This window comes from Amborella trichopoda, chromosome 1 (assembly GCF_054954075.1).
Source record: "Amborella trichopoda isolate Santa Cruz 75 chromosome 1, AtrichopodaSantaCruz75HAP2 v2.0, whole genome shotgun sequence".
Classification (NCBI taxonomy): domain Eukaryota; kingdom Viridiplantae; phylum Streptophyta; class Magnoliopsida; order Amborellales; family Amborellaceae; genus Amborella; species Amborella trichopoda.
In genome coordinates, this window is record NC_142336.1 from 56042724 (window position 1) to 56070112 (window position 27389).

The 27389-nt window shown below is 36.6% G+C and overlaps 1 protein-coding gene across 7 annotated transcripts; it reads left to right on the forward strand.

The window, feature by feature from the left end:
• The first annotated feature begins 1499 nt into the window (after positions 1-1499).
• LOC18440835 (SH3 domain-containing protein) lies at positions 1500-21156 on the forward strand. 7 transcript variants are annotated; one of them, XR_016040626.1, is made up of 26 exons: positions 1500-2091; positions 3360-3419; positions 3508-3600; positions 3852-4080; positions 4746-4852; positions 6732-6797; positions 8899-8999; positions 9564-9658; positions 9900-9920; positions 10014-10109; positions 10218-10338; positions 10496-10708; positions 10916-11115; positions 12196-12470; positions 13474-13575; positions 15233-15409; positions 15925-16113; positions 17884-18179; positions 18267-18413; positions 18711-18924; positions 19218-19346; positions 19568-19711; positions 19826-19909; positions 19989-20168; positions 20411-20470; positions 20663-21156. XR_016040626.1 is itself a non-coding variant. In XM_088846583.1 (26 exons), the coding sequence occupies exons 1-26, from the start codon at positions 1837-1839 to the stop codon at positions 20735-20737; spliced, it is 3675 nt and encodes a 1224-aa protein (XP_088702709.1). In that variant the 5' UTR covers positions 1500-1836; the 3' UTR covers positions 20738-21156. The 7 variants fall into 7 exon arrangements, 4 of the variants coding, with proteins under 4 accessions (XP_088702709.1, XP_088702713.1, XP_088702718.1 ...); XR_016040633.1 differs by having other exon boundaries at positions 12199-12470; positions 13474-13623; positions 17938-18179; XR_016040627.1 differs by having other exon boundaries at positions 13474-13623; positions 17938-18179; positions 20663-21047.
• The last annotated feature ends 6233 nt before the right edge of the window (positions 21157-27389 follow it).

The window sequence follows — 27389 nt, forward strand, 5'->3', positions numbered from 1 at the left end:
ATATTCGCAAATTGATGAAAAAAATGAAATAATAATGAAATACCCCTATTTCTTATTGGATTCCTAAAAAACAATATTTATAATGAATTTTAACAAATTTTTTAGATTTTTTTTAATGCTTGATTGGACTGATTCGGCCTATTCGGATTGCCGATTCACTAATTCGGATGAATTTTTGGGAAGATTGATTTAGGGCACCAATTGGTTTTTTAAACCATTGGTATAGAACATCACAATATTACTTTAAATAGGGTTATAACCACATACAAATAACGGAAATTTACATTAATATCACTCGTTTTGGAATTAAGAATATTATACTTCATGTGTTATAGTTTATTGTAATTTACGCTCATGTCCCTTTAGTGTTTTCTTTACCCAAATGCCATCAGTTCAGAATTTTGAAATTTGAACCGAGGCTATTAACAAAGGGTGTGGTTCGTATAGAGCCTAGGCTCTAAACAATCAAATTAGAGCCTCTCTTCAAATAGTATCGAGAAATGTGGTTTTCATAGTTATTTATAAAATTTAAAGCTTAAAAAATATTATAGATCGACAGATCTATGACAACTTGAAAATCTTGAAAATTGATGGTAAAAAAATGTGTTACAAAATACACTATTTCCAAAACTTGAAATCCATTTTTTTCTCATGACCATTTATCTTGATGTCGAGATGATCGATTTGAAGATATTTGAGCATCAAAACAACCTCTTCTAGTGAAATTTTTGGGGTAGGCTCAAATTTGATTGTTTAGAGCCTCGGCTCTATATAAATTTTTCCTAGGAACAAAACGGTTCAACAATTGCAATTCCAACTAGTTTTTTTGTGACCCATTTAGATTTTGAAAATCTGAACCGGTTTATTTGACTGTTGGGTACAGAACTTCCCTTAAACAAATTCTTGAAATTTTGGATCCAAAACTCAAATAATCCAATTTAGATTTTGAAACTTGGTTAGTTCACAAAAAGATAGTTTGGAATTTCAATTCCCGAACTAATTTATTAATAATTTTTTTCAAAATTTGAAAGTCCCGGGCAACGGGGTTTTGGGAAAGAATAAAAAAAAAAAATACAAACATAAACTTAAATTACATAATTGATTTTTAATTCTGATAAAAATAAAGGATATTGACCATTATTAGAATAAATTTCCCTTAAAGACTAGGGTCATGGACAAAATGCTTATTTAAAAAAAGTCTATGTAAGGGTGAAGTTTTAAACAAGCAAATTAAAGCGGATTTAAAAATATACTAGAAGAGGTTGTTTCTATACCCAAAAATCTCCAAATTAAACATCTTATCCTGTATGGACATGAGAAAAAATAGATTTTAAGTATTAAAAATGATACATTTTGTAATATATTTTCATGACCGTCAATTTTCTAAGTGTTTATAAATCCGGCTTTAAACAACATCTTTCAATACTATTTAAGTGTGCGCCTTACTTTGATTGTTTGGGGCCTCAGCCTTATACGAATCTCACCCTTCTGCTTTCTGTGTTTTATTTCTTTGCGCAAAATTTGGAGCCAAAACATTTGCCACGCAGAGCGAGTGTATGTGTTTCGCCTTTGGCTTCCCCCAAATGCAGAGATCTTCTGCATCGACCGGGGAGGGGTTTCGAGCTTTCTCCCTCTGAAATTTAAATGACCTCAACTCCCTCCTCTCTCTCTACCCTCTATTTGCCTCCTCTTTACCCAGTCTCTCTCTCTAATTCCCCTGTTGCCTTTCTTTCTCTGTATCCGTTGTTGCGTCCTCTGCTCTCTCTCTAACTCACTTCTGATTCTCCCTATCAAATTCATCTGAGATTTTGAGTTTTCTCGCCGTTCTCTCTCATCATGGCATCTGGTCAGGACTCGGGCACAACTCTCATGGATCTGATAACATCTGATCCCTCATCTCTCTCTCAGTCATCAAACACAGGAGGGGGAGGACCACCCCCTTCTTCGACGTTAGGAAAGCCTGCTCAATCTACTGACCGAAAGACGAAGAGAACATCGCTGTCTCAGATCCAGAGTGACACCATGTCCGCTGCTAAGGCTGCCCTTTCACCTGTTAGGGCCAATATCATGCCTCAGAAGCAGAAGAAAAAGGTTAGAAATTCACTAAAATCAACCCTAATTCTTGCCCTCAATTGGTCATATGTATTGACAACTGATGCATGATGTTTTAAGAGGAATCACCATTTGTTCGTTTGATCCCGATCATTGTTTGTCAGGTCTCTGTCTCTTATTTTTGCAGTTTAAGAGGAATTACCATTTATTCATTGGATCATGACCTCTCTTAGGGCTTCTCTACCTTTCCTAGTTCTATAGTTTAAAATTATTTAGCGTGTGTTTGTCTATCCTGATTGCGTTCTGGGCTCTTCTCTCTCTCTCTCTCTACGGTTTCCGGTACTATACTTTGCATATGAATGGATTTGATCATGCGTTTCATTTCATTTATCTGTGTTTGATATGTAGGAACATGGAATGAATTTACCTTTTCAATACTCAGTTCTATTTTAGGATTTGAACCTTAAAATTTCAGGGCCGTGAATTTGTGAATTGCATGAAATTCGACCTGAGGTTTGTCCCTTACGTTATTTCATCTTCATTCTTGCATGAGTTGCTGCTAAGTGAGGACTGTTGGTGTAAAATGCACATTCTTGTTTACGGGTTAATGCCTTAACCAGAGTTTGCTTCATAATTAATCTTGTTAACGCATTGCAATCAAAATCAGGATACGTCAGTGTGATATGGAAAATTTTTTCATAGGATGTCATGCTTTCAGTGTTGTAGTTTTTCAGTCCTACGAGTTCTTCTTGCATCTGCTTCTTTTGGTCATCAATGATAAATTCTATGAAAGAATTGTGAAGGAATTTTATTGATTGAGTTACTCCATAATTCAGATAAAGCAGATACATGAATATGAAGCCTAAGCGGTTTTCATTGACAAGGGAAACACTGTAGCATAAAGTAAAAATTGAACTCAAAATAACTAAGCCTATTTCTCTAAAAAATAAGCTAAGCGCATCTTGTTTGCATGAATTTTTACCTAACTAGATTCTAATGAACAACATGATTTGACCTAAATGCACTTGATGGATTTTGTTTCTCCCATGCTACATGCGCCAGATAAGGAAGTATGCTGATTTAATAGAACCTATCAGGGAGCCCTAGGAAGGGGTTATCATCCATTTGATTATCTGGTTGGTGTGAAGTATGTCACAGCCCTTTATGATGAGCAATGGATATTCACTAATCAGCTCCTAATCCAACAGACAGTATCCTCAACTGATATGCACCTTATGAATGCCTTTCTCTATGCCACATCACATTTTGCACAGCATTCTTAAATTGATTTCCTTTGTTCTTTGTAGCCTGTTTCATATTCACAACTCGCAAGGAGTATCCACGAGTTTGCTGCAACATCTGATCAGGTACCATTTATTTTCCTTCAGTTGTTATCTTATGTTCCTTTTCTTTCCATAGGACTTTTCATGAATTTTAAGAAGGAATTCCATGCAGAAAAGTTCGCAGAAGCAGTTAGTGCATCATGTATTTCCCAAACTCGCTGTGTACAATTCAGTTGACCCTTCTTTGGCTCCATCTCTTCTCATGGTGAGTATGTCAATGAACATATATGGCTTGAGCCTTTTCCTTTTTGATCATATGGGTTATGCACTTTTATCGTGCCGCATTTCAACGAGTGCCACAATGGTCCCCACATAAATATGTTCTTTCTAGACTAGTATTCTTAAACTTGGACGAAACAATGTTGTATTGTATGCAATTTCTCCTGTTCACGGCTTTAGTTGTGCAGTCCCATGGTATTAGAGCATTTATATTTTAGCGCCCTTCCATTCTGGCAGCTCCATCAACAATGTGAGGACAGGAATATCTTGCGTTATGTGTACTACTATTTGGCTAGAATCTTATCTGATACTGGGGCTCAAGGTTTAAGCCCAGGTGGTGGGATCCCCACTCCCAACTGGGATGCACTTGCTGACATTGATGCTGTTGGAGGGGTGACAAGAGCTGATGTTGTGCCTCGAATAGTTGAACAACTCACTGCTGAGGCTATGAATGCTGATGTTGAAGGTACGTTAACTTTTTAGTTGTAATTTAATTTCTTCCTTTGAAACATGCTTACTGCTTGAAACATTCATTATTCCTGCTTTTGGGGTTTTTTACTTGAATTAGTGGGTCTCTAGATTGAGTCAATGTGACTGATAAAGGCGGGAGGCCAACTGACCGTTTTAAGTAAGATTTGTCCAGATATTTGAAATTTAACAAGATTGAGGTCTATGAAGCATCTTTATCTTTGGTTGTTTAGAAGCTACCAAACTCATAGAAGTGTATGATTAAGCTGTGTTGTTCCAGGCAGAGTGGTCAGGGTGGAGGGTGTGACAATTTGCCGTTTAGAGTTGTGACCTCACCGGGTTCCAATTTAACGTTAAAAAAAAAAAGAAAAAAAATCTAGTAAGGAGTTGATCGGTATTTTACTTTTTGGATGATTGCCATTTAGTTGGCCAATAGTGTTTTTGTTATAAAGAAAGAAGCTCACAAGATTTTTCATTAGATTTTAAATCCAATAAATATGCTGTTACAAAATTGAATACACCATATGCCTCAATTGGATATCTAGTGGCGTGAAAAAGGGTTTTGTCTGATTGGCTGGCTTGGAAAACCATGAAGTCCACTTATTATGTAGCTATTGTTTACCATATGTCTTTTATGTCTTTAATGCATTGGTCTTTCTGCAGTTCACGCACGCAGGCTTGCAGCTTTGAAGGCACTTACCTTTGCTTCAACAAGCAATTCAGAGGTCTTAGCTAAGCTATACGAAATTGTGTTTGGCATTCTCGATAAGGTTCGTCTCTCTAGTTGGTTCTGTTCTATTTTTCTATGTTTTCTTTTAATTGTTGATAATGTAGTTTAAATGACAGACAATTAGAAAACTGTTCAATGTAGGAGACACCAGCAAATTAAATGCCAAAGTAAATTCCAGTTTATGTCCATAAATGTCTTCTTCTTCTTCTTTCTTCTTCTTTTCCTCTCTTGTTCTTGTTCTTCTTTTCCTCTTTTTCTGCCCATCCCTTTCCTCCCCTGTCTCTTCTTCTCCTTTTTGTATAGCAACACTTTTTTGAGAGCGCAATTTTCTGGACAATGTTTTCTAGTCTCTAAGCCTTATTTTTTGGTGGCCCACAGCTTCCTCCCGCAGCTCTCTCCCCGTCCCCCTAGCGCTTTCTCTCTTTTCTCCCCTGCCTTGCTCTTGATTTAGCGGCTCTTTCCAAAAGTCGGGATGCCTTTCATTTGATTTATGAAGTTGAGATTTTCTTTTGATTGATTGTATAGCACAACACAACACCGAAAGACTTCTTTTTTAGATTGAGAAGGATAAAGAAAGAATTTTTAGTCACAGAAGACTGAAGAATTCATGACTAATTGGAACGTTGACAGTGAAGTTCATGTCATCAACACTTGGGCTGATATAATCAACCGTGCTAACCTTGGTATGGAAGTTATGCATGGACGTAATGCTCACAATTTTCCTCTAGACATAGCTGCTCTTGAAGCTCCATCTACAAATAGATAAACACCCTCTCCCCTTATGTGCTTTCTTTCCTTTTCTACTTCTTTCATTTTTTGTTGTTTTCTTGTGGAGGAGCACCCAGTCTGTGGGCTTCCATAACGCCTCACTTCACTTGAGCATTTTTGTGACAATACTATTATAATAATATAATGTCCCCTTTTCTCAAGAAAAAATCTTTTAGAAACATAGAAGTTAGGCATGAAGCACACTTCTTTATTTCTACTGATGTAATTGATTAAACATAGGTGTTTTGTTGTAGTGTTACGATGTATGTAAAATAAATAGGGTGTCTACGGGTGCCCTAGGACTTTATTCCCCATAATCAAAATATAAAATCCCATTAATTGGCTGAACTTTGGTGTTTCAACATGTATTTGTTTTCCTTACTTTGCATTAAAGTAAATGTCCACATTTTGAGCAAACAAACTTTCTCCGAACTAGAGGGTTTCCTACGATCCATATAGAATATTGACTTGCTTGCAGTAATGAGTGGCCCTTCAAACTGCACATTAGGGGCATTTTCTGCCTAAGTGAAATCTTCTATACTCCAGTGTTCTCACGTGCTTCTTAAATATCTTACTATTTTGCTCCCATCCTCTTTTTTTTTTCCGGATAATTGTTAATCACATTTCTAAAATTTGGTGGTACCTGGTTCACTTTTGTGAGCACATCAATGTTCACATTCAGAAGTCCCTACGGTGTTTTGGTTGGGCGTTGATCTGTGCTGCTATTGGTCTAATTTTCAGATAGAAATTGTGATTGACCAACATCTAATGATTCTAAAGTTTGCTGCTTGAACATAGTCTACCTCATTCATTGCCTAGAAACATGACATTTTATTGGTGATTTCTATCTATATCTATCTTAAATGATCCTTCTTTAGACAATGTTCTTACTATTTCCTTGTTTCTTCCTTTTGTAGTTTCTTACGGAAGGAAACAAGTGCCCAGTATTTTGGCTTTTTTGCAGATGCTTTTTTCATTGTTTAGTAATGTTGACAGCTCAGCTAATATTAAAAAAAAAATTATGTTGACAGCTATGATAAAACTGACTACTGCTGAAAGGCTTTTACATCTTATCTTTGGTTGACATTGATATCTAGAGATGAAAAACTTCGCATTTATATGTTTTCAATTTTGTAACTTTTTGTTTTCAGGTTGCTGATACAGGTAAACAGAAACGTAAGAAAGGCATGTTTGGAAGACCAGGAGCAGATAAAGAGGTACTGCACTAGACCATGTTTCCTTTCTTCTATGGAATGCAAAGCATTCTTATTAAGTTAGTTTATTTGGAAGCATCCCTGTTGTTTACATGTATCGAAAGTAAAGCCCTGAGTATCTCATATTGATGATTCTTTGTAATCTCATTTAATGAGCTTGCAAGTAGGGATCTCCCATTTTTAAGAAGAGTGTAAGAGGAGAAAATTGATCCTGGATGGTTTTAGTAGTTTTTAAATTGGCTGTGTAACTAAATCTAGTATCTTTCAACTGAGTTTAAGATAGGGATGCAAAAAAGGCCTGCACTATCAGAATTTAGTCTTCACAATGCTTTAAGTCGGAACTACCTGGGCTCCTTCTTATGAGAGTGGAGGGTGGGCATTCATTATAGCTTCTGGCATTTAAGGTTTGGTGAAATCTAGGCTTCTTGTAGGGGTTTTAGGCAATTTTTTTCCGTTGCTTTGGTTAGTTCATCATTTAGCAAACTAGTTGGATAGTTTGGGATGCTTGGGGCGGCTAGATTTGAATATTTTATTTAGGTCAATCTGACTGAGGTTTCATGAAATTGGTATGTCTAAGTTCTGAGGATTATTCAATATGTGTCTATGACATGATGTAGTCTCTAGTTCTTTGCAACATCGAACAATGGATTCGTGTTTTTCCATGCAGTCTTTTTACCATCCAACTCAAATGTTTTAATGTTAAGTCTATTCACATGGTTTGCATTGTTACTGGCTCACGATTTTAGATTTCTCTTTGATACGTTCCTATCATTATGGGTCAGATTCATTGATGCCATATTTATCTGCAAGTGCTATTTACTGATACTAATTCTATGAGTAGAATGGTCCTTAAAACAATTGTAGTGTTCATTCTATCTTTATTTTTGTTTCTCATAAATAACTTGGTGTCATTCTTAGATCTTTAATTTTGTTTCTCATAAATAACTTGGTTCCTAGTCACTGTCTGGAGTAGTCAGCAGATAAATTATTCAGCAAGAATTTTCTGAGTTATACGGACTCAAAGAACTAGGGTTGATGGTTTAAATGTTGAATTTTTTTTTAAGAAGTATGAATAGTCGTGATAATGTCTTGTTGGCTTAATGTCTGAGTAAGCATGATAATGTCTTCTGTTGTGAGCTTCCATCATGGCTCTGATTTGGTGTGTATCTGGTTGGAGAAGAAATAGGAGAATCGTTGGGGGTTGTGAAGAAAAGCTTGATACGATTTAGGACTCAGATCATCTAAGGACTTCAGAGGTTGCTCAACTAGATTTCATCCTAAACTGGGAAGCCATCACTAGCTCTTCCTTGAGGCCGGCCCTAGATCCTCCCACTGGGAGGCTCAGGTGCCTGGCACCATCAATTCCACTTTGATGGGTGCTCCTTGTGTAATCTGGGCAGGGCCAGGATTGGTGGTGTTTTTAGAAAGTCTTCAGCTTTGATGGTTCTCTAATTTTGGGCCCTATCGGTGTTGCCACATCAAATTCAATTGAAGATGTGGCTCTTCTTGAGGGATTCAAACTCTTTGATTGAAGATGGGGCCTCCCTGTTGATATGAGATTCAAGAACATTATAATCTGCGCTAAGAGGTCTCCTCCCTGCCTCTGTCACCTAGAACCAGTCTTTGAACATAGCATTCATTTGTGTACCACACTAGAATCTTCTTTCACCACTTGGCAAGAAGCTAATGACTCATCAGGCTACCTTATCAAAAGGGGGACTCACAATCAAGATTTTGTTGTGCCTTCCCTTCAATCTTAGAGGACCCTTCCTATATCCTCTCTGTATCCCCCCTCCACAATTTTGTTTATGAAGGCCCTGGTTTCTCTGAGATGTAACGACCACATTAGTTTGGTCAATTTTTGTAACGGCATATGCCTAGTGTAATTTGTATATCTTTATAGATTAATACCTTCTTTCAACTAATACATTAAAAAAAATGTCTTTCTTGGTTTAATGTTCTCTGATCTGCATAAGATACCCTTCAATCTTCATTGTTTTTGAAGATCAAACTGGGTATTTAAAATTTGATCATTACTGATCACTCTTCCAGTGGAGATGATGGATTGGCTAGATCAGTGATGATATGTTTGACATTTTTGCAGTCTATCATTCGGAATAATTTACAGTATGCAGCTCTTAGTGCATTGAAGAGACTCCCATTGGATCCTGGGAATCCGGCATTCCTTCATCGAGCCATTCAGGGGTATGAAGATTTTAATTCTATATTGTTTGCAGGCAGGAGTGTATATGGTCCATCTTGCCATTAGAATGAAATCTCTCCTCATTATTTTTTGTTAAATAAAATCTCATTAAGTTACAGCCAGGTTAGAAGGTCAATAGGTATGTACTCCACTTCGAGTAGGGATATTCGATGCTATCAGGGGTTGGTGGCTCTACCGTGGAGATACTTGCGTGAATCTTGTTGTATCTCAGATCCCATCATTTTTAACTAGCTTTCTTTTAACTTTTACTGTTTGAATTGATGAGAACTTGGCGAGGCTGACTCGTCTCAGACGAGTCGGCCTTGCCGGGTTACTTGGAACTGGCACCCTGCCAGTTCTGCAAGACCCAAACTTGAATGATCTGAGTGTTCCTGAGTCTTCAGAATCCAGCCAATATTCTTCAAAAAATGCATCTTTCTAAAAGCAGGACTCGCTGAGTTGACTTGGACCCGGCCCTGCCCATTTTGGTACTCAGTTCTGGGATTTGAGACACTGGATTGATTTGGTGATTATAACTGTCATTCTGGAATTCATCTTTTCTGCAGGCTTTCATTTGCCGATCCTGTTGCTGTAAGGCATGCCTTGGGGATTATATCTGATCTGGCTACAAGGGATCCATATTCTGTTGCCATGGCGTTAGGTCAGTCTCGTCATAATTTTATAGTTGCCATCTCTTTAAAGTTTCAATGTTCATCCATATTGTTTCCATTTTCTGATTATTCATTTGCTTAACTGGATTTATAAATAAATTACATGGTTTGGTAAATAAAGTTTTATATGTTTGCATGTCTTTGAAATGGGGCTTGGTATATTGCAGAATATTGGACTGACCTTTCTTTCCCTTTGTGTCGTTTATTTGTTTTGTTTTCTTTTGGTTGCAGCAAAGCATGTAGGCCCAGGAGGTGGGTTTGCTTCTTAACTATTCTTTTAGTTGTCCTATTTCACATATCTATAACTGGAAAATGACATATGCCAATTTGTGGTCCCTGTATCAGGTGCTCTACAGGAGGTTCTTCATCTGCACGATGTACTTGCAAGAATTTGCCTTGCTAGATTGTGTCATACGTTATCTAGAACTCGTACATTAGATGGTAGGCGGGTGGCTTTTTGTATGTTATCATTATGTGCAGTTACACATAAAAATGCATGATATTTTTATGAGTTTTGGAGAGCTGATCTTTACAAGTGCTACCTTGCAGAAAGGCCGGACATTAAAGCTCAGTTCACTGCTATGCTATATCAGCTGCTTCTTGATCCTAGTGAAAGAGTTTGTTTTGAAGCTATAATGTGTGTATTGGGGAAATTTGATAACACAGAGAGGTAAAGTGTTCTTGTTTCTATTATTATGATTATCTGTTTATCCGCGTGGCTTGTAGATTTTGGATCTGACTGTTCTTCAACTTCTTTTATATATGTTTATTAAAGCGTTAAAGTCCATGAACAGTTTGTTTATTCTCTTCTACATATATTTTTATAGAACTGAAGAACGGGCTGCTGGATGGTTTCGGATGACTAGAGAAATTCTGAAGTTGCCAGAGGCTCCATCTGTATCATCTGGTAAAAGTAATGATTCACAAGCTAAGGACTCGGGTGCTCAATCAAAAGATGGCCTCCCTCCCAAAGCCACAAGTGATCGACCGGCTCCAAAGCCAAGACGTCCACAGCCTCTTATCAAACTGGTAATGAGAAGGTGTGTTGAATTTTTTTTTTTTTATTGCATTGCTTGGTTAACTTGCACCTTTCAAAATAGAGAGAAAAACCTTTTTTGTGATTGCTTGCCTCAGGTCCAGTCCCATAAAGTTTTTTTAAACATTTCCACTATTGAATGTTTCAGGCTTAATTATTATTAAATACTTAGTTTGATCTTGCCATTTTTTGGTTCCTCTGGGTCACTCAGGTTGGAGAGTTCCTTCCGAAGTTTCTCTAGGCCAGTGCTTCATGCAGCAGCACGAGTCGTGCAAGAGATGGGAAAAAGTCGGGCTGCTGCATTTGCTTTAGGTGTTGATATCGATGAAGGAAGCCATCTTCAATCATACTATGAAAATGGTGGTGCTGGAACTGATTCAGCTGAGCATGATGACACTTCACACTCTGATGGTATTATATCTTAGAGTTTCGTATTTGGATTTAGCACCCTAATTTGCACTGTGTTTTATTACATCCCCTCACATTTCTTATGTAAGAGTTTAATCCCATATGTACTAGTAGAGTTTTGGAGTTTCATATTTAGATTTAGCACCACAATTTGCACTGGGTATTATTACATCTTCTCACATTTCTTATCTAAGAGTTTAATCCCATCTTTGCTAGTGGAGTTTCTATATCATCACCATCATATGAGCTTATCCAACTATTTGGGTTTGGCTACACAAATCCTGTTCCACCGTTCTACTCTGTCAAGGGCCATATCCTTAGTCAGACCATAAGCCACCATATCTCTTCTTACTACTTCCATCCATATCGCGGGGTTCGGAGGCGGCAGCCCTCGAAGAAAATTCGGATATATCCGTACATGGGATTCGATATATCTGAAACTTGATATATATATCTGTACAAAGGTATTTCGGTAATTTGTACCATCTATCTAAGGCTCGATATATATTGTTGTGATTGGAGGTTCATCTAGGATTAAGGGTTAAGGGAAAAACGAAGATCTCTTTGTAATTAGATAAAAACAGAGATGCATGAGGAAGAGAGCGTATTGTAACCCTATTTTCATTGTCAGTAAAGAAGCTCTAATCTCCCTTGGGCATAGGCACGTTGCCGAACCACGTATATTTTGCGTTGTAGTTGGTTGTCTCTTTCTTTTGTGTTTATTTCTTCTTTTTTGTTTTCGTGGATTGCTTTTCGTTTCTACACTTAAAGCCTGAATGCCACCTTAAATATCCTTGCAAAGGCTCAGTGGATGGAGGCCAATATTTTCCTTTAGAAGAAATCGTCATCTGATAAGTTTGCTTCTCGTTTAACTTGGTGAAGTAAAGCCTATTGGGCTTTACTTCTACATTTACACCTTCTGGTTGCCCTTTTAGAGTCTTCCACTTGAACTAAATCACCCCTCCTAACCAGTGCCATTTCTATAAATACTTGTGATGCTACTTGATTTTGATCTCAATGGCAATTTGGTTTTCTTGATGATTTTGGATATTTGTAAATTTCACCTCATTCAATTATTTTTAGCAGCTGCCCGTGCAAAGGTTTCATTGTCTAATGGAACTGGAGGGAAGGAAACTATTGCAAGTTTACTTGCTTCTTTAATGGAGGTTGTCCGTACAACTGTGGCATGCGAGTGTGTTTATGTCCGTGCGATGGTTATAAAAGCTTTGATTTGGATGCAAAGTCCAAATGAGTCATTTGAAGAACTTGAAGATATCATTGCTTGTGAGCTTTCTGATCCAGCTTGGCCTTCGACATTGTTGAATGATGTCTTACTCACCTTACATGCTCGATTTAAGGTAATCTGTTTTAGTTACAGATATGTCTCTTTTCGAGCACCTGATCTTGTTCTTGCAAGGTAGTTTAGTTAATGCATATAATTTTTCAATTTTTTGATCTTTTCAAGATTATGTGTTTCTCCCATAATATTTTTGTCTTTTAGATGTTATTAAATTGCTACATCTATTGGAGCAATATTCGTCATTTATGGATGATGAAATAATACTATCCCAGAGAGCATCGGTGTGTTAAATATCTAATGCCAACTTTTACCTTAATCCACGAATTAAAGCAACGTCCTTTTAACTGGCCTAGACTGTCCTGTTTTGTTCAGATGATTTTGGTTGAACAGGGAGCCATCCACAGTACATCTAGGTCTCCAGATTTGAAAGGGACAAAACACCTGGTTTGGTTTTGTTGATCCCCGACACCAGTTTTGTAATTACTTCCCAGCAGATTTCGTAAGTGTTAAAAACATTGAAGAAGAATTAAATGACTGTAAAAAGTTACTGATTTGACTTGAGTACTTTCGACTTTACACAGTTAAATCATATTGGCAATATCCAACCTCTGACTGAAATTTCAACTTTTTTAACCGTTTGATGGAATTGCAAAGGAATCTGAAATTCTGAATACATAAAGTCTTTATCCTTGGAGTTGCACTGTTATTGACTAGTGGAGAAAACACATGCCATTCACCTTCTACTTCATTTGGGTTTGTGCAACCTTTCTTAGTGTTGTAGATTTGCCAAAATTAGACATGGGAAGGCTGCTGTATTGGGTCCCTGTTCATCTTGTTGTGTTTTTAAATTTTATCAATATTTCCATTCTTTGGAAGTTTGGGTAAAGTGTCTCTATTTGATGGCATATAGATGCACTGTACTCTTGCAACTCTCATGAGTTCTGGTGAGCATTTATTGATACATGAAATTTTGCATCGGTATCCTGTATTGTATTACAGCATCTCACGCCACTTGTCCATTGCTTCTAACATTTTCTTGTGCTGATTTTGTGATTTTATAGGCAACACCAGATATGGCAGTCACTCTGCTGGAAATTGCGAGGATTTTTGCGACAAAAGCTCCTGGAAAGATTGATTCGGATGTTTTACAATTACTTTGGAAAGTGGGTTTACAATCTTCGTGAGGTTTCTTAGACTCAGTTGCTTGAAAAGTTAGTTGATTCATCCATATTTCTGAAAATACTGCTATCACTTATCATTTCGTATTTATGATGTGTGAGAAATTGTCTGAAGAAGCCTTGCTAAGGAGTGTATTCTTCAATAGTTTTTTTTTGATAAGTTGCATATTTGCTTGATGAGTTATTGTTTCTTCTTGAGAATGTGTGCGTTGTGGTTCAAATTGCATTCTGCTTTGTGCCTTTCCTCCTCTTGCTCCAACAATCCTTTTTGTGCTGATTTTTAATATAGTATTTAGATAAAAAAAAAGAAAAAAAGAAAAAGAAAAACATTGACCATTAATCCTTTAGATATTACTTCTTATTAGCTTCCTTGTCAGCTTGTGAATCTGTTAGTCCACTTTTTAGTGGTGTCTACGCTGTCCCTTTCTTTTGGCTCATGTAAGAAGTTACAAACACCATTATAGAAAAATATATTTATCCAGAAAAACCAAATGCGGATTATGAATGCATGGAGATACTTATCTGCCTGTTCTTTTGTCAAATGTTTGTGTTCAGCTTGTGCACGTGTTGAGCTTTAACTTGTGAATGTAGGAAAGCACATGAATCGGAATCTAAGTACTTTAAGGAAGTCATGTTAAAAAAGAATTTACACAAGCATGCAAAAATTATCGTCTTTCTGTGTGCATGAACAAATCAATGAATTCAAGAGTTCTAAAATTCTGCGCTAGTGGTGGAAGGGAATCATGTATTAAAATGCCTTTAGAAAGTTTGCTTCCTTTCCTAGTGCTATTATTGAGATGATAGTGGCTTTTCTCAATGGTTCCTTTTGTCCAGTTTGACAATGAGCCCTACTTTAACGTTGTTGTATTTCATCTGTAGAGATCCATAAGATTGGTTAGTTTGGCTATTTTTCATCAAGGAAGTTTGATCACCCCATGGACAAAATACTAATATTAATCTATTTACTTAAATTAGACTTTTGTAAAGCAGATTTGGTCTGAGTAGTTATAAATGTTAAATTCTTAATTTAACTGAACAGAACATTTAAACTTGGTGCTACATCAATCACCCTCATCTTTAGAATCTCGTGGGTGACTGATATATTATTCTGTACTACTTGGTCTATCCAGTTACTACATTTGGAGCTTTGAAAGGTGATCTCCGATCAAATTCCTGACTAAGATTTGGGAAGGAGTGGCAAATAACGGAATCACATTCTTGCGGTCTGTATTTTAAAGAATATACACAAGGAAAGATGCTCTGGGCGGGATGTGAGCCATGTTTCGGGAAACCTGTTGCCTATAAACATACCAATTTTTTTTAGTAATGGTTTAAGTTGATGTGAGCATCACCATTTCTTATTCATTAACATGCTAGGCAAAAAGAATATTACCATGCTTTGCTGATTGCCTCAGGATGATTTATTATATGGCTTTGTCTTGTAATATTTCTCCTCCTAGACATCTATTATTTATTCTTCGTTCCCAAATAAACACAAATTGTTCTAGGCCCTTTTGCTGTTCTTTTCGCTTCAGCGAGGACCATGTAGATGCTTGATTGACAACCTTATCTGACATTGATTCACCTAGAAAATATATTAATAAATATATGTGGTGGGTCTTTTATCGATGAATCTATGCAGACATGCCTAGTTGGAGCTGGACCTGGTGGAAAGCACACAGCTTTGGAGGCAGTAACTATCGTTCTCGACTTACCACCACCACAACCAGGGTCCATGGTTGGGCTTCCATCAGTTGATAGGGTTTCTGCATCTGATCCAAAATCAGCTTTGGCACTTCAAAGATTAGTTCAGGCAGCAGTAAGAATAATCTTTATCATTGTTTTTATTTGAGAGATCTTCTTAGATAGACCTTTTTTTTTCCTTTGGGTACAGTCCACAGGAGCAAATGTACAACCAAATTGTATGTTTGGTCCCATGGCAAAAACATGGGAAAATTTTTACGACCTGAAATTCTTCAAACCATCTTTAATTCATCCTGTGATCAAGCTAAAAAATAAAACTCAAAGATAAAGGATTTCAAGTTCTTAAAATTGTGGATCTGATTGTCCATCAAATGGATGGTCCAATTTTTGGAGGAGCAATTAATTTAGAGCATCTTTTGAGCTCGAAATACTTTTTTTTAGGTTATCGCTAAGATAAATAAAGATTATTTGAGAGTTATGAGGTCGAAATGGTGTTTTGGCTGCGGGACCACCAAGTAGTTTTTTCCTTCTCTCTGTTTTTTTTCACTTATGATGGTAGATTGAAACCTCTGTATCAGATTATTTCTTCTTTTCTATATGAGACATCATAATTTATAATATAACTTTTAGGTGTGGTTTCTTGGAGAAAATGCGAACTACGCTGCATCTGAGTATGCCTGGGAATCAGCAACGCCTCCTGGTACAGCACTTATGATGTTGGATGCAGATAAGATGGTTGCTGCTGCCAGTTCTCGCAATCCAACTCTTGCAGGCGCCTTAACCCGCCTTCAAAGATGTGCTCTTAGTGGAAGTTGGGAGGTACATCGATCTCGCCAACTGCATTTTCCATGATCTTTTGTTGTGATGGTTATTTTCCACGGGCCCATACCACTTATTTTTGCATTTATGCTTACCTCCAATATGCTATTAGTATGTTGCCAGGATCCTTACTTTCTTTTCTTGGATTAAAAGTATCTTCCTTTTAGAGAAATGAGAGAGACATCTAATAAATGGGTATGTTCTGGTCTCCTGTGTCCTTCAAAGTTGCTCTGTCCCACACTGGTCAAAATCTTCCATTCTAGGACGTGCCTTGGATCTTGCAAGGGTACTGTATATCTGACCAGACTGTTCCAACCTAATTTGCTATACTATTTGAGTGTCAAATAGTTAAATTCTACAATCATTGAAAGGAAGAATTTTTTTGTGATAAAATAGATCTCTTTGCAATTTACATCCTGTTCTACAAACTGTTAATTTTGTCTTTGATTTATGAATACATTAAAGCAGGACTATCAATTTAAAAGAGAGAGAAAACAAGGAATATGATATGGTAGATACTTTATAGTACATTTCAAAAAAGAAGTGGATCCTTGATAGTAACTAACAACACCCTTTTTCTTGGATTATGAACTATTTCATTCATAAGTTGCTCTTTTAATTCTTTCCTGAATATGAAGTATGAAGTTTAGGTGAAGGAATTGGAGAAGGGGGTGACTCTGGCATTATAATTACAATGTGATCAGCTGGTGCTTGGATGTGATTTTCTCTTGTTGCTCAAATGTATTAAGCAGCGTTTTAGAAAAGCAGTATTGGTGGGTGGATTGCCCACCCATCGATCCCCTGTCATATCACCGGTTTGCCGAACCAGCAAAACTAAAAAAGAAAAAACAGAAAAAAAGGGGATATACACTTTATCACACATAAGCTAAAGAGTTAAAGGCGGATAGCCCTTGCAGTTCTTTACCTTGAGGTTCCAAGTTTGATTCCTTCTCCTTTAATTTCAACTTTAAAATTTCAAGTTTTGAAATAGAATTATATAGATATAAAAATTTAAGCAAAAGAAAATGCCACAGCAGGGACTTGAACATGCGACCTTATGGTCAAGTGTCATTTGATGCTAACCAACAAATCCCGGCTTATTTTCTGGTATAAATGTATGCAATACATTGTATAACAACAGCGATTCAGCCCAAGAACCGAATCAGTCTTGGGCAACTCCCTATCTGGATTTGCTATTTCTGATCTTGATCGATATTTCTTTGATCACTGGTGTTGAGGATTGCGTCTTCTCCTTCCAAATTTGTTCTCTGGTTCATTTGTTCTCCTGGGGTATTAATCACTTCTACAAAGTGGGCAATACGGTGGTGGATGAACTTGCTTGAGGAGGAGTTTCTTTGGCAGCGGCAACCATGTGGAGGCTAACCCCCAGATTTCTTATGTTATTTTCTTTTGCATGATGTATCGTACTGCAGTATTCAAAGGATTAGATCTTGTAATTTACTATTGATTTTGCATTTCAGTGAAAACAGATAGGGGACCTATATCCCCGCTGATTTACCAAAAAAGGAAACAAAATACATCCTACTTGGGTAAATAATAATATATATATTTTCATTTATACTGTCTAATAAGTTTATGAAAAGTTGTATTTTTCATTTAACAGTTGTATTTTTTTAATCACAAAAAACTGCTGCCCCATGTCTTTGTTCTGTCTGCATCTGTCTGTTTTTTTGGTAATGTATGTGATACATGATCACCTTATTGTTTGCGGTACTGAGAACTAATATGATAACTGCATGATCTGTTCAGGTCCGCATAGTTGCTGCTCTGAGAACTAATATGATAACCGTATGATCTGTTCAGGTCCGCATAGTTGCTGCTCAAGCTCTCACAACTATTGCGATTAGGTCTGGTGAGCCTTTTAGGCTGCAAATATATGAATTTTTACATGCTTTAGCACAAGGTGGAGTGCAAGCTCAATTTTCAGATATGCAAATCAGTAATGGTGAAGATCAAGGTGCTAGTGGCACCGGTCTTGGGTCTTTAATAAGCCCTATGTTGAAGGTTCTTGATGAAATGTACACTGCACAGGATGATTTAATTAGGTAAGAGGCAACCATTCTTTCTGATATGAGGTCTGGCTTTATGGTGTTTTGACTTTGATTTAGGAACTAATGACATGTGGAAAGCAGAGAAATGCGCAATCATGATAACAACAAACAGGAATGGACAGATGATGAGCTCAAGAAACTATACGAGACCCACGAACGGCTTCTTGATCAAGTGTCCTTGTTCTGCTATGTTCCACGATCAAAATATCTACCTCTAGGGCCAACAAGGTATCTTTTCATTGAAAGACAACATAACCTTGAAGTGGTCTGTGATAACAATCTAACTATATCAATTGCTCATGATATATAAGATTAATTACAGCCTCTTTACTGGTGTGAGGATTTTAAATTTCTGTGGGTGTGAATTATAGATCTTTGATATACATGTGGAATATTGGTCTCCAACTTAACTATGAGCTTTGCTCTACTATAACATTTAAGAATCAATAAAGATGAATGATTGTGACAAAGAATTTGATATTGCAGTTGGTTCTTTCATCTGAGCATTTTCTTTTGTCTTGACAGTGCAAAACTTATTGATATCTATCGCAAGCGACACAACATCGATGCATCTGCTGGATTGAAGGATCCTGCTGTTGCTACAGGGATTTCTGACCTTGTTTATGAGTCTAAAGTGCAACAGGAACAACATAATTCTGATTCTCCTGATCTTACAAATGCCTGGGCAACAAATCTTGATGATGGTTTGTGGGGGACTAGTGCACCTGCAATGATTCGGGTATCTATATTCTCCTGTATATCTTAAGAAAAAAGTAGTGTCTCCTTTATATTGATTTCTAGTGATATCAGTACTGTGAGATTGTTTCTAGCATTTGAACCAAGGTGATTAGGTTGTCAATCAATTCTATTGCTGACTTAAACAATTTAAGCTACGTAATTGTTTAAAATATCAAAATGAGCCAAGTCTGGAACACCTGCATATTTTCAGAGGCTGAATTTCAAGTGCGGGATTCTCCCCCTTTAATTTTTGCAGGAATTTTGGATGTTATAGTGGTTTTTGATGTTCTGCAGGTAAATGAGTTTCTTGCTGGTGCTGGCACTGATGCCCCTGAAGTAGATGATGAAATTATACCCTCCAGACCGTCAGTTGGTTATGATGATATGTGGGCTAAGACGATTTTAGAAACTTCAGAAGTAGAGGTATTGATTGCCATTAATGTGTATTTGGTATTGCAATTTACCTATGAACGAACAACTATTTCATTTGTGTGCTGAGGAAGACGAATATGGCTTAATCTGCAACTACTTCATAGTCTTTACACTCTTTTCCATTAATATAACTGTCCCCTTTTGAAAGAAGCGAAGGAAAAAATATCAGAAAAGTTTCCTCCTGAATTTCTAACAAACTGTTAGCTTGGCAGGAAGATGATGCAGCATCATCAGGGGCATCTTCTCCTGAATCAGCTGCCTCTATTGAATCTTCAATATCATCCCACTTTGGTGGAATGCAGTACCCATCATTGTTCAGTTCTCGTCCAACTTCCTATGGTGGCACACGGCAATTGGTATTAAATTCACCTTTTGATAACTATTATGCATATCTTTTGTGCATGAATTCATGTATGTATCAACATGCTGATGAAGTCACTATTCCACAAAAAAAAACAAAAAAAAAACAGGATGACAGGTCAGGAGCGCCTAGCAGATTAAGCAATACTTCAGGTGGCAATTATTCTTCAACTTTTGAAGGGATGGGATCTCCGGTGAGCTCATCATTCTTATGATTTTCTTTCGGGAAGTTTGGAAACTGAAATTTTTTCTAAGCAGATTTAGCCTGAGCAGGTGAGAGAAGAGCCTCCATCGTATGCTTCATCTACAAAAAAGAGGTTTGAGTCATTTGGAAATCCATCATCTGAGTATGGCCTTCGGAGTTTTGGCTCACAGGAGGAGGAAGAGCCTGCCTCTGAAAATCCACAATTTGGAACAGCACTTTATGATTTCACTGCAGGTGGCGATGATGAGGTAAAATTATAGGGGCCTTTTCTTTCATTGTTTATGACTAGTTTTAGGCTTGCAGATTATTTCCACTTGATTTAGTTACTTGGAAGCGAAAAATACAATACTGGCTTTTGAGGGAATGAAATAGGATCAATGTGTTGTATTTCTAGAAGTTTCATTTTTCTGTTAAAGATAGTATTATTATTATTATTTTTTGAATCATTCAATGCAGGCTAATCCATTCACTATTGAAATGCTTTTTGCAGTTGAACTTGACAGCTGGTGACGAAGTTGAAATTGATTATGAGGTTGATGGTTGGTTCTATGTAAGTATATGTGTCTGAAATTCCTTCCTAAAGGCAAATTCCAACTATTTTCTTGTTTCGCCACCCCCCCCCCCCTTTTTTTTCTCCTCTTTTCTGATGAAGTCAGCAGTTTGCAGTTTTGAGTAATTGGCCTTTCAATTTTTCAGTCATTGGGCTTTCAGATTTTTATGTTTGTATGTATCTTTATTGCAGGTCAGGAAAAAGAAGCCAGGAAGAGATGGTAAAATGGCCGGGCTGGTGCCTGTACTCTATGTGAGCTCTTCATGAGACAAATGATTTGTCCTTGGCATCCGAAATATTTTGGTCTCTCTCTCTCTCTCTCTCTCTCTCTCTCTCTCTCTCTCTCTCTCTCTCATTGTTTTCATACGGAAGAGGAAGTTTTCGCCATGGTTGTTGTGGAGTGCTCATTCACTTCGATTGCAGTTACTCTTGCTGTCTTCATTATCGCAATTCTTGCTGGTTGTGCATCTTGTTTGTATTTGCATATTTTTTAGCTGTTCCCCATGTAACCATTTTTTCGGTCTTTGTTTTGTGCATCTTGTTTTTTAAGTCTAAATGTTAGGTTGCAGTTGTGTTACTGTTGTTTCTTTTCATTTTCTTTCTTTCTGTTATTCTTTTCTTTTTGAAGTATTGACATCAAGATTTAAAATTGATGCTTGACATTGATGGTCAAGATTTGGGTGACAGATACAAGACTAGTGTGCTAGGGTATCAAATAATTCCACCTTTTTTTTTCCACATAAAATATGTAAAGAAAACTAATGAAATGGCTTCTTCTATGAATTATTAGCAGTTTATCCTCTACAGCCCAAGGGATTTGGGGCATGCATATAGAGGGAGGTAAGGGTTTGAAGGGAGATCTGCACAGTGGAATCTTCCTTTAAATGGTGTCCAAAAGGCACCCATCTTCCAATCCTACTTACCATGCTGAAATCAGACTGTAGAAGGACTTGTGAGTTAAAAATAGCAGCTTAGCACACCTTTTCCTTCACTTACTCACACTGGCTTAAGATCAAAACACCTCCATTGAGCAATCCTATGAACCACCTGTGGGCCAATTAGATTGGGTCCCGAGTTTTAGAAGAAACCTATAGGATTCTGAAATCCCAAATTTGGCAGCTCTTTAAACCTTCTCAATAGATAGCACACACCGTCAAAAGGAGAGAGAAGGTCATCTAGTCCCTGGCTTTTTCAGCATCCTCTTGTGTGTAATGAATTGACGCCATGTAAAGTGTCACAGTAACTACGTCCAAGTCCTGGATCACCCATGTGCCACCCAAAATTCAGACCTTCAAACTGGACAGAAGTTGGGTATCCACCCTCCAACGTGGTAGTGGATGCGTCTGCCATCTGGATCTGGTGTTCACCCAAATCTTTGTTGTTTCCAGCAACATTCACATCTCCTATAAACAAGCCTGGTGCAAGACAAACGAGGTCTTGGCACCCATTTTGCAGTGAACAGGCATCAGTTCTAAACAGGAATTTTTTTGTATTTCTTTTTATATGCTTGCCTATCTGCACATGTTCCATTTTTTCTTATGTCCATGCATCTTGATGTTGAGATGATCGATTTGAGGATATTGGGGCATTGAAACAACCTCTTTTAATGACGTTTTTGAGTTGGGCTTTAATTTGATTGTTTAGAGCTTCGGCTTATATAAAAGCCTAGTGAGAGAGAGTCAAATCCTCTTTTAAACTAAAGCTAGTCCCAGAGAGAGAGAGAGAGAGAGAGAGAGTGATCTTTTGACTTCCATTGATTGAGGGAGAGAGGGGGGAGAGGGCTCCAAAACATCTCAAAAAGGAAAAATCTTTAGGTTCCATTGAGAACTAAGGCCAAAAGCATGAACCGTATCGTAGTTTGATCTCACTACAGATATTGACCAAAGACACGAGGTAAACGATGATCTCTAAGACGACCAAACAAGAAACACAATTATTTGGGAATCCTAGAGAGAGAGAGAGAGAGAGAGAGAGAGAGAGGAGAGAGAGAGAGTATTCCTCATTACCAGTCATAAATTTATTTATTTTCTATTTTTATCAAAATTTCAAATTCAGGTTTTGGGCCATAATGCGAACCAACCGGTTTATGGGATTTTGAGAAATCATGTTTTTAAATTTAATATTTTTCCGAATAAATGTGGGGCTGCTTAAGCATATAGTTTCTTGATGCATATGGTGTATAATTCAAATTTTTTCTTTTTCTCAAATTTTATGTCATTATTTGCATTTTTAAATGAAAATATCTTTTTTTAGGTTTTTTTTTTAGTGTCATAACATCACAATTTATTTTTAATCTTATGATATGGAAGTGTTTTCTAATAATTTTTTGACTCATTTTTATTTAATGTTACAATGTTATAATATCATAGTTAATAATTATCTGTTAATAACCAAATATTGTATTTTTTCTTATTTTATTTATGAATTACATGATGTATTTTTTTTTAAGTTGTAGATACGGGGACTTATGACTTCACTGAGGATATGACATTTAATATAGCATATTGGGGAACCAGGATTCTTATAGCTAATCCCAATTAATTGGGAAAAAACTAAAATGATGATTTTTTTACATAGTTGCAAGTATGATTTTTAAAAATTAGATGACATTATTAGACAATTTAAGTTTATTCTTATTTGTTACTATAATTATAAAACATAAAGTAATAATTTCAATTTCAATATATAGTATTATAGTCGGTCAAGTTACGATAATTTTGGATGAGTAGAGAGAATTAACAAATGTTTGATGTGATATTAATTTAACTTTATAAGGACTATTATTTTTTTAAAATCTTATAATAGGGAAGTGTTTTTTAGGAATTTTTTTTAATAATATTTAATGTAATATTATAATTAATAATTGTATAGATATTTAGATTGGGAAACCATGTTTCAATATTCATGTATTTATGCAAAATAACGAAAGTACATAATACAAAGCCCTCAATATTTTGAAAGTAAAAAAAAATCTATTTTTAGTAATTTTTAAAATTGTTTTGAAGCCAAAATTGGCCCATCTAGTTGACTCTTCGATCCGAATTAACCATCCGACACAGTTTTTAGTGGCTGATCCGGGTCACAAATTTGTATTTTTTAACCGTGCTCACACCTAATATCTATCGTTGAATCTATCCCTCATGCTTACCTCGCATAGGGAGATGAGTCGCCTCCTATTTAAAAGGTTACACTAGCGGGGAAAATATCTCTTTATTTTTTAATTTTAACTTCTCTATCTCTTCGGATCCAAAGATGAAAAATATTACTTGGAAATGAATGACCTCCATTTTTTTCTATCTTGCAACCCCTTGAATCTCTTTTTTTATGAATTTTTGACCCAATAAAAATTAAAATGAAGCTTGTTTTGCAAAGGCTTCGTTTGTGTTTTTTTAGAGAGAGAGAGAGGGAATGATCTCTTATTGTCGCTTTACCTTTACGAGAAAAGCTTTTATGTCATTATTGGGAGCTGGGTTTTTCTTCTCTCTCACCAACATGGTAGAGAGAGAAGATTTTCTCTCATGGTGGGGTTACAGATATTTCTTCTCTCATCAACTTGGGGGAGAGAGAGGTGCTTCTTTCATGTTGAGATTGTGGGTAGTTCTTCTCTCTCAATGTGGTAGAGAGAGAAGAGGAAGAACTTCTTTCACGAGTGGGTTATGGGTGCTTCTCTCTCCTCAAGATGTTAGAGAGAGAAGAACGAGAAGAGAGAGAAACAATTCTCTTGAGCACTTCTGTGGAGTCTGGTCTGATGGGTGGTGGATCTCTCTCCTTGATGAGAGGAAATTTTTCCGACCCCAAAAATGTGAGACTTTGAGGTGTCTTGGCTTGAATCCGAGATGGTTTGGGGGTGAGAGGTGGGTAGAGAGAGAGTGAGAGGTTGATGAGTTTTTCTTGAAGACAGAAAGCGCAAATGCCAACTGGGGGTGGGTAGAGAGAGTGGAGTTTGCGGGGGGGGGGGGGGGGGTTTGGCTCTGAGTTCCACCACCCTGAAATGCCTTTGCCATCTAGAGAGAGAGTAATGAGTTCCACCACCCTGAAATGCCTTTGCCATCTAGAGAGAGAGTAATTTGCAGTTAAAGATAGAATGAAGAAAGAGAGTAATCTTTAGTTAAAGAGAGAATGAAGAGAGAGAGAGAGTTATTTGCAGTTAGAGAGAATGAATTAGGAGTTAGAGAGAGCGAGTAATTTGTAGTTAGAGAGAGAATGAATCAGGAGTTAGAGAGAGTGAACTCGGAGTTGGTTCAGGGAAGAAAATCCATCTACCAGCATATATGAGAGATACAATCACGAAATCATGGCTGTCAGAGAACAGTGAGACATGGAGCGATGGAATGAGAGATCATTCCCCTAGAAGCAAAGGACCCAAGGATGAGAGATTATTCCCTTTTTCTCTCTCTCAAAAAAAACCACAAACGAAACCTTTGTAAGATAAGATGTAATTCTAATTTTTAGTGGATAAAAAATTCATCAAAACAGGGATTTAAGAGGTTGCAAGATAGAAAAAATGAAAGTCATTTGCCTCCAAATAATATTTTTCATCCTTGGGTTCAAGGAGATAGAGAAGTTAAATTTAGGGGGTAAAGAGATATTTTTCCTTAAGTAAAAGCAATTTCCTGTTGATCACGGTTTCTGTGAGTCCATGTAGAAACGAGTCGCCTCTTAAAAATGGTTGAGCCGATTTCGTGGGTCAACACATTTAGCCTCCTCCAGACTCGATTGTGTTGGCTTGGAAACTCTTTGTTTCACCTGAAGAACTGTTATTTTTTTGGGTAGTTTAGTGGGGATAGGGTCCCATACTTGTGGTAAGAATGGAACTCAAGATATTATACTCTAGCGAGATTTAAATTTGGACTATCCAGCTAATAAATAACGAATTTTGGGTTTTTATAAGCTCAAATATTGGTGTGCCTACTTTCACTGTCATTGTTTACAGCTAAATCTGTCGGGATCTCAGATGAATCCTCACAGAATTTATGCTTTCAATGAGTTAAATATAAAGATAGGTAGAGATGAGTGGGATCTGTCAAATTACGATTAAATAAGAAACCAGATCTGGGAAGATTAAGGTTCTTTAAAAACCATCAGAAGAACCGACTCAAGATCGCGAAAATCCTATCAGAAAACCCTAAAACTAAATGAATCTAAAAAGTTTAAAAAATAAAAGGACTTACCTAGCTAGGCCAACCGGCTCGACACACTCGAAGATGCTGGCCGTATCAGAACATCGAGTTGTTTATACCGTGCTACTTCACTTTTCTTCTTGAAGACACCTAGGTCTAGCGCCCTAGGGCTTGGGTTTATCAATGAAATTGAAGGATTAAACTTTGAAGAGAATTTGGCCAGGGTTTCTTGCACCTAGGGCTAAGGTTTCCTAGATCTAGAAGGTTACACGTAGGGCTAGGGTTTCCTAGATCTAGAAGGTTAGGGAGGTTAGGTTTTAGGAATTATTTACTTATTTATTTATTTATTTATTATTATTATTTTTTTTAACCTAGGGGGTTTATGGGTTTCTCTAATTTTTGGGGAATTTTTGGATCTATTTTTCTGGTATTTTTCTCCCTCAATTTGTATTTCTTGAAAATAGGAGAAGGTCAAGGGTAATTCTAAAAATTTTAAAAAATAGTATTAGTTATCCTAAAAATATTTCTAATTATCCTAGGGAAATTTGGGTAAAAAACATGTTTATTAGAAAGTCAAAAATTTCCACAACAGAGCTTCCATAAAATTCTGGGATTTTCGTAGGGACCATTCTGAAATTTCAGCTAAACAATATTTTTCGGACCATAACTCTCAAACGGTGAATTGAACTCAGGTGATTCTTAGACCGTTGGAAATCTTATGAACTCATCTTCAATTTGGAATCATATTTTAATATAATTTGGTTGATTTTAGTCGGGTCTATGGGGCTAGGACTTTTGGGTGTCGATTCTTAGTTTCAAGGTGTCATATCGATGTCCGGGTTGATTTCCTATGTTTATTGGGCTCAGAACTATCTAGAATGATTATTTTAAGGCTTAACTAGGTATACAGTTTTCGTTTTATCTCTAAAAAAGATATTAGGGTCTCTTAGGTTGTTGTGGTCCTAAGATTTAGGAATTCAAGAAAGATTAACCAATTCAAATAATGGGGGGTCTACAATCATATATCTATAGAAATACAAAAGATTAGTTTGAGGGACATAAAATTATGGAAACAACCTTAAAACTTAGGTATTTTGATCATTGTTTATCATTTAATTATTTTTAAAATTTTTGTTCAAATACATGAAGGCGGCAAGAGCTGAGAAGCATTGGATGCCCTAAATTTCAACTTCCACTTACAAAAAATTAAAATTAGGAAAAATGATGTATATCCCCTGAACCACATTTTTCAGGCATATATCCCCAGTACTTTTTAAACCGCATAACTAATCCAATTACTATTTATCCTTCTAGTCACCTTGCAAGGAGGAAATAGTTCTGTTTTAGATGAAAATACCCCAGATTCTTTGCCATCCATTACAAGGATTTCAAATTTTATAGAGTTTCTCTCCCTGAAACTTGAATTTTGAGATTAGTTGCCCAAAAAAAATTGAAATTTGAGATAATTTATCCATTTAAACATTTTACTATATTCTCTTAACGCAAAAACCTTTTACCCTACGGTACCTATAAATATGGATTTCTTGATGTGATGTCTCTCGACAAATTTCGAGATAATCTCTCTCTAAAATTGCAAATTAAAAAAAAGAGAGAATCATGGGTGTATACAAGGGCTATTTTTGGCCAAAACAAAGCTATGCTTTTCCATGGTTGCAAAAATAAAGAGCAATTAGGTTACTTGTGTGATTTTAAAAAATATTGTCCAGGGAGATAATTATAATTTTCCCTTAAAAGTCAAAATTCATTGTGCGACCTAAAGAAGTGTCAATGATTGTAAA

Coding starts and splice junctions, on each gene's coding strand:
- LOC18440835 (XM_088846583.1), top strand. CDS start 1,837: ATGGCATCTGGTCAGGACTCGGGCACAACTCTCATGGATCTGATAACA. Junction 3,420..3,507: donor TTGCTGCAACATCTGATCAG/GTACCATTTATT, acceptor AATTCCATGCAG/AAAAGTTCGCAGAAGCAGTT. Junction 19,712..19,825: donor ATGGTGGCACACGGCAATTG/GTATTAAATTCA, acceptor AAAAAAAAACAG/GATGACAGGTCAGGAGCGCC.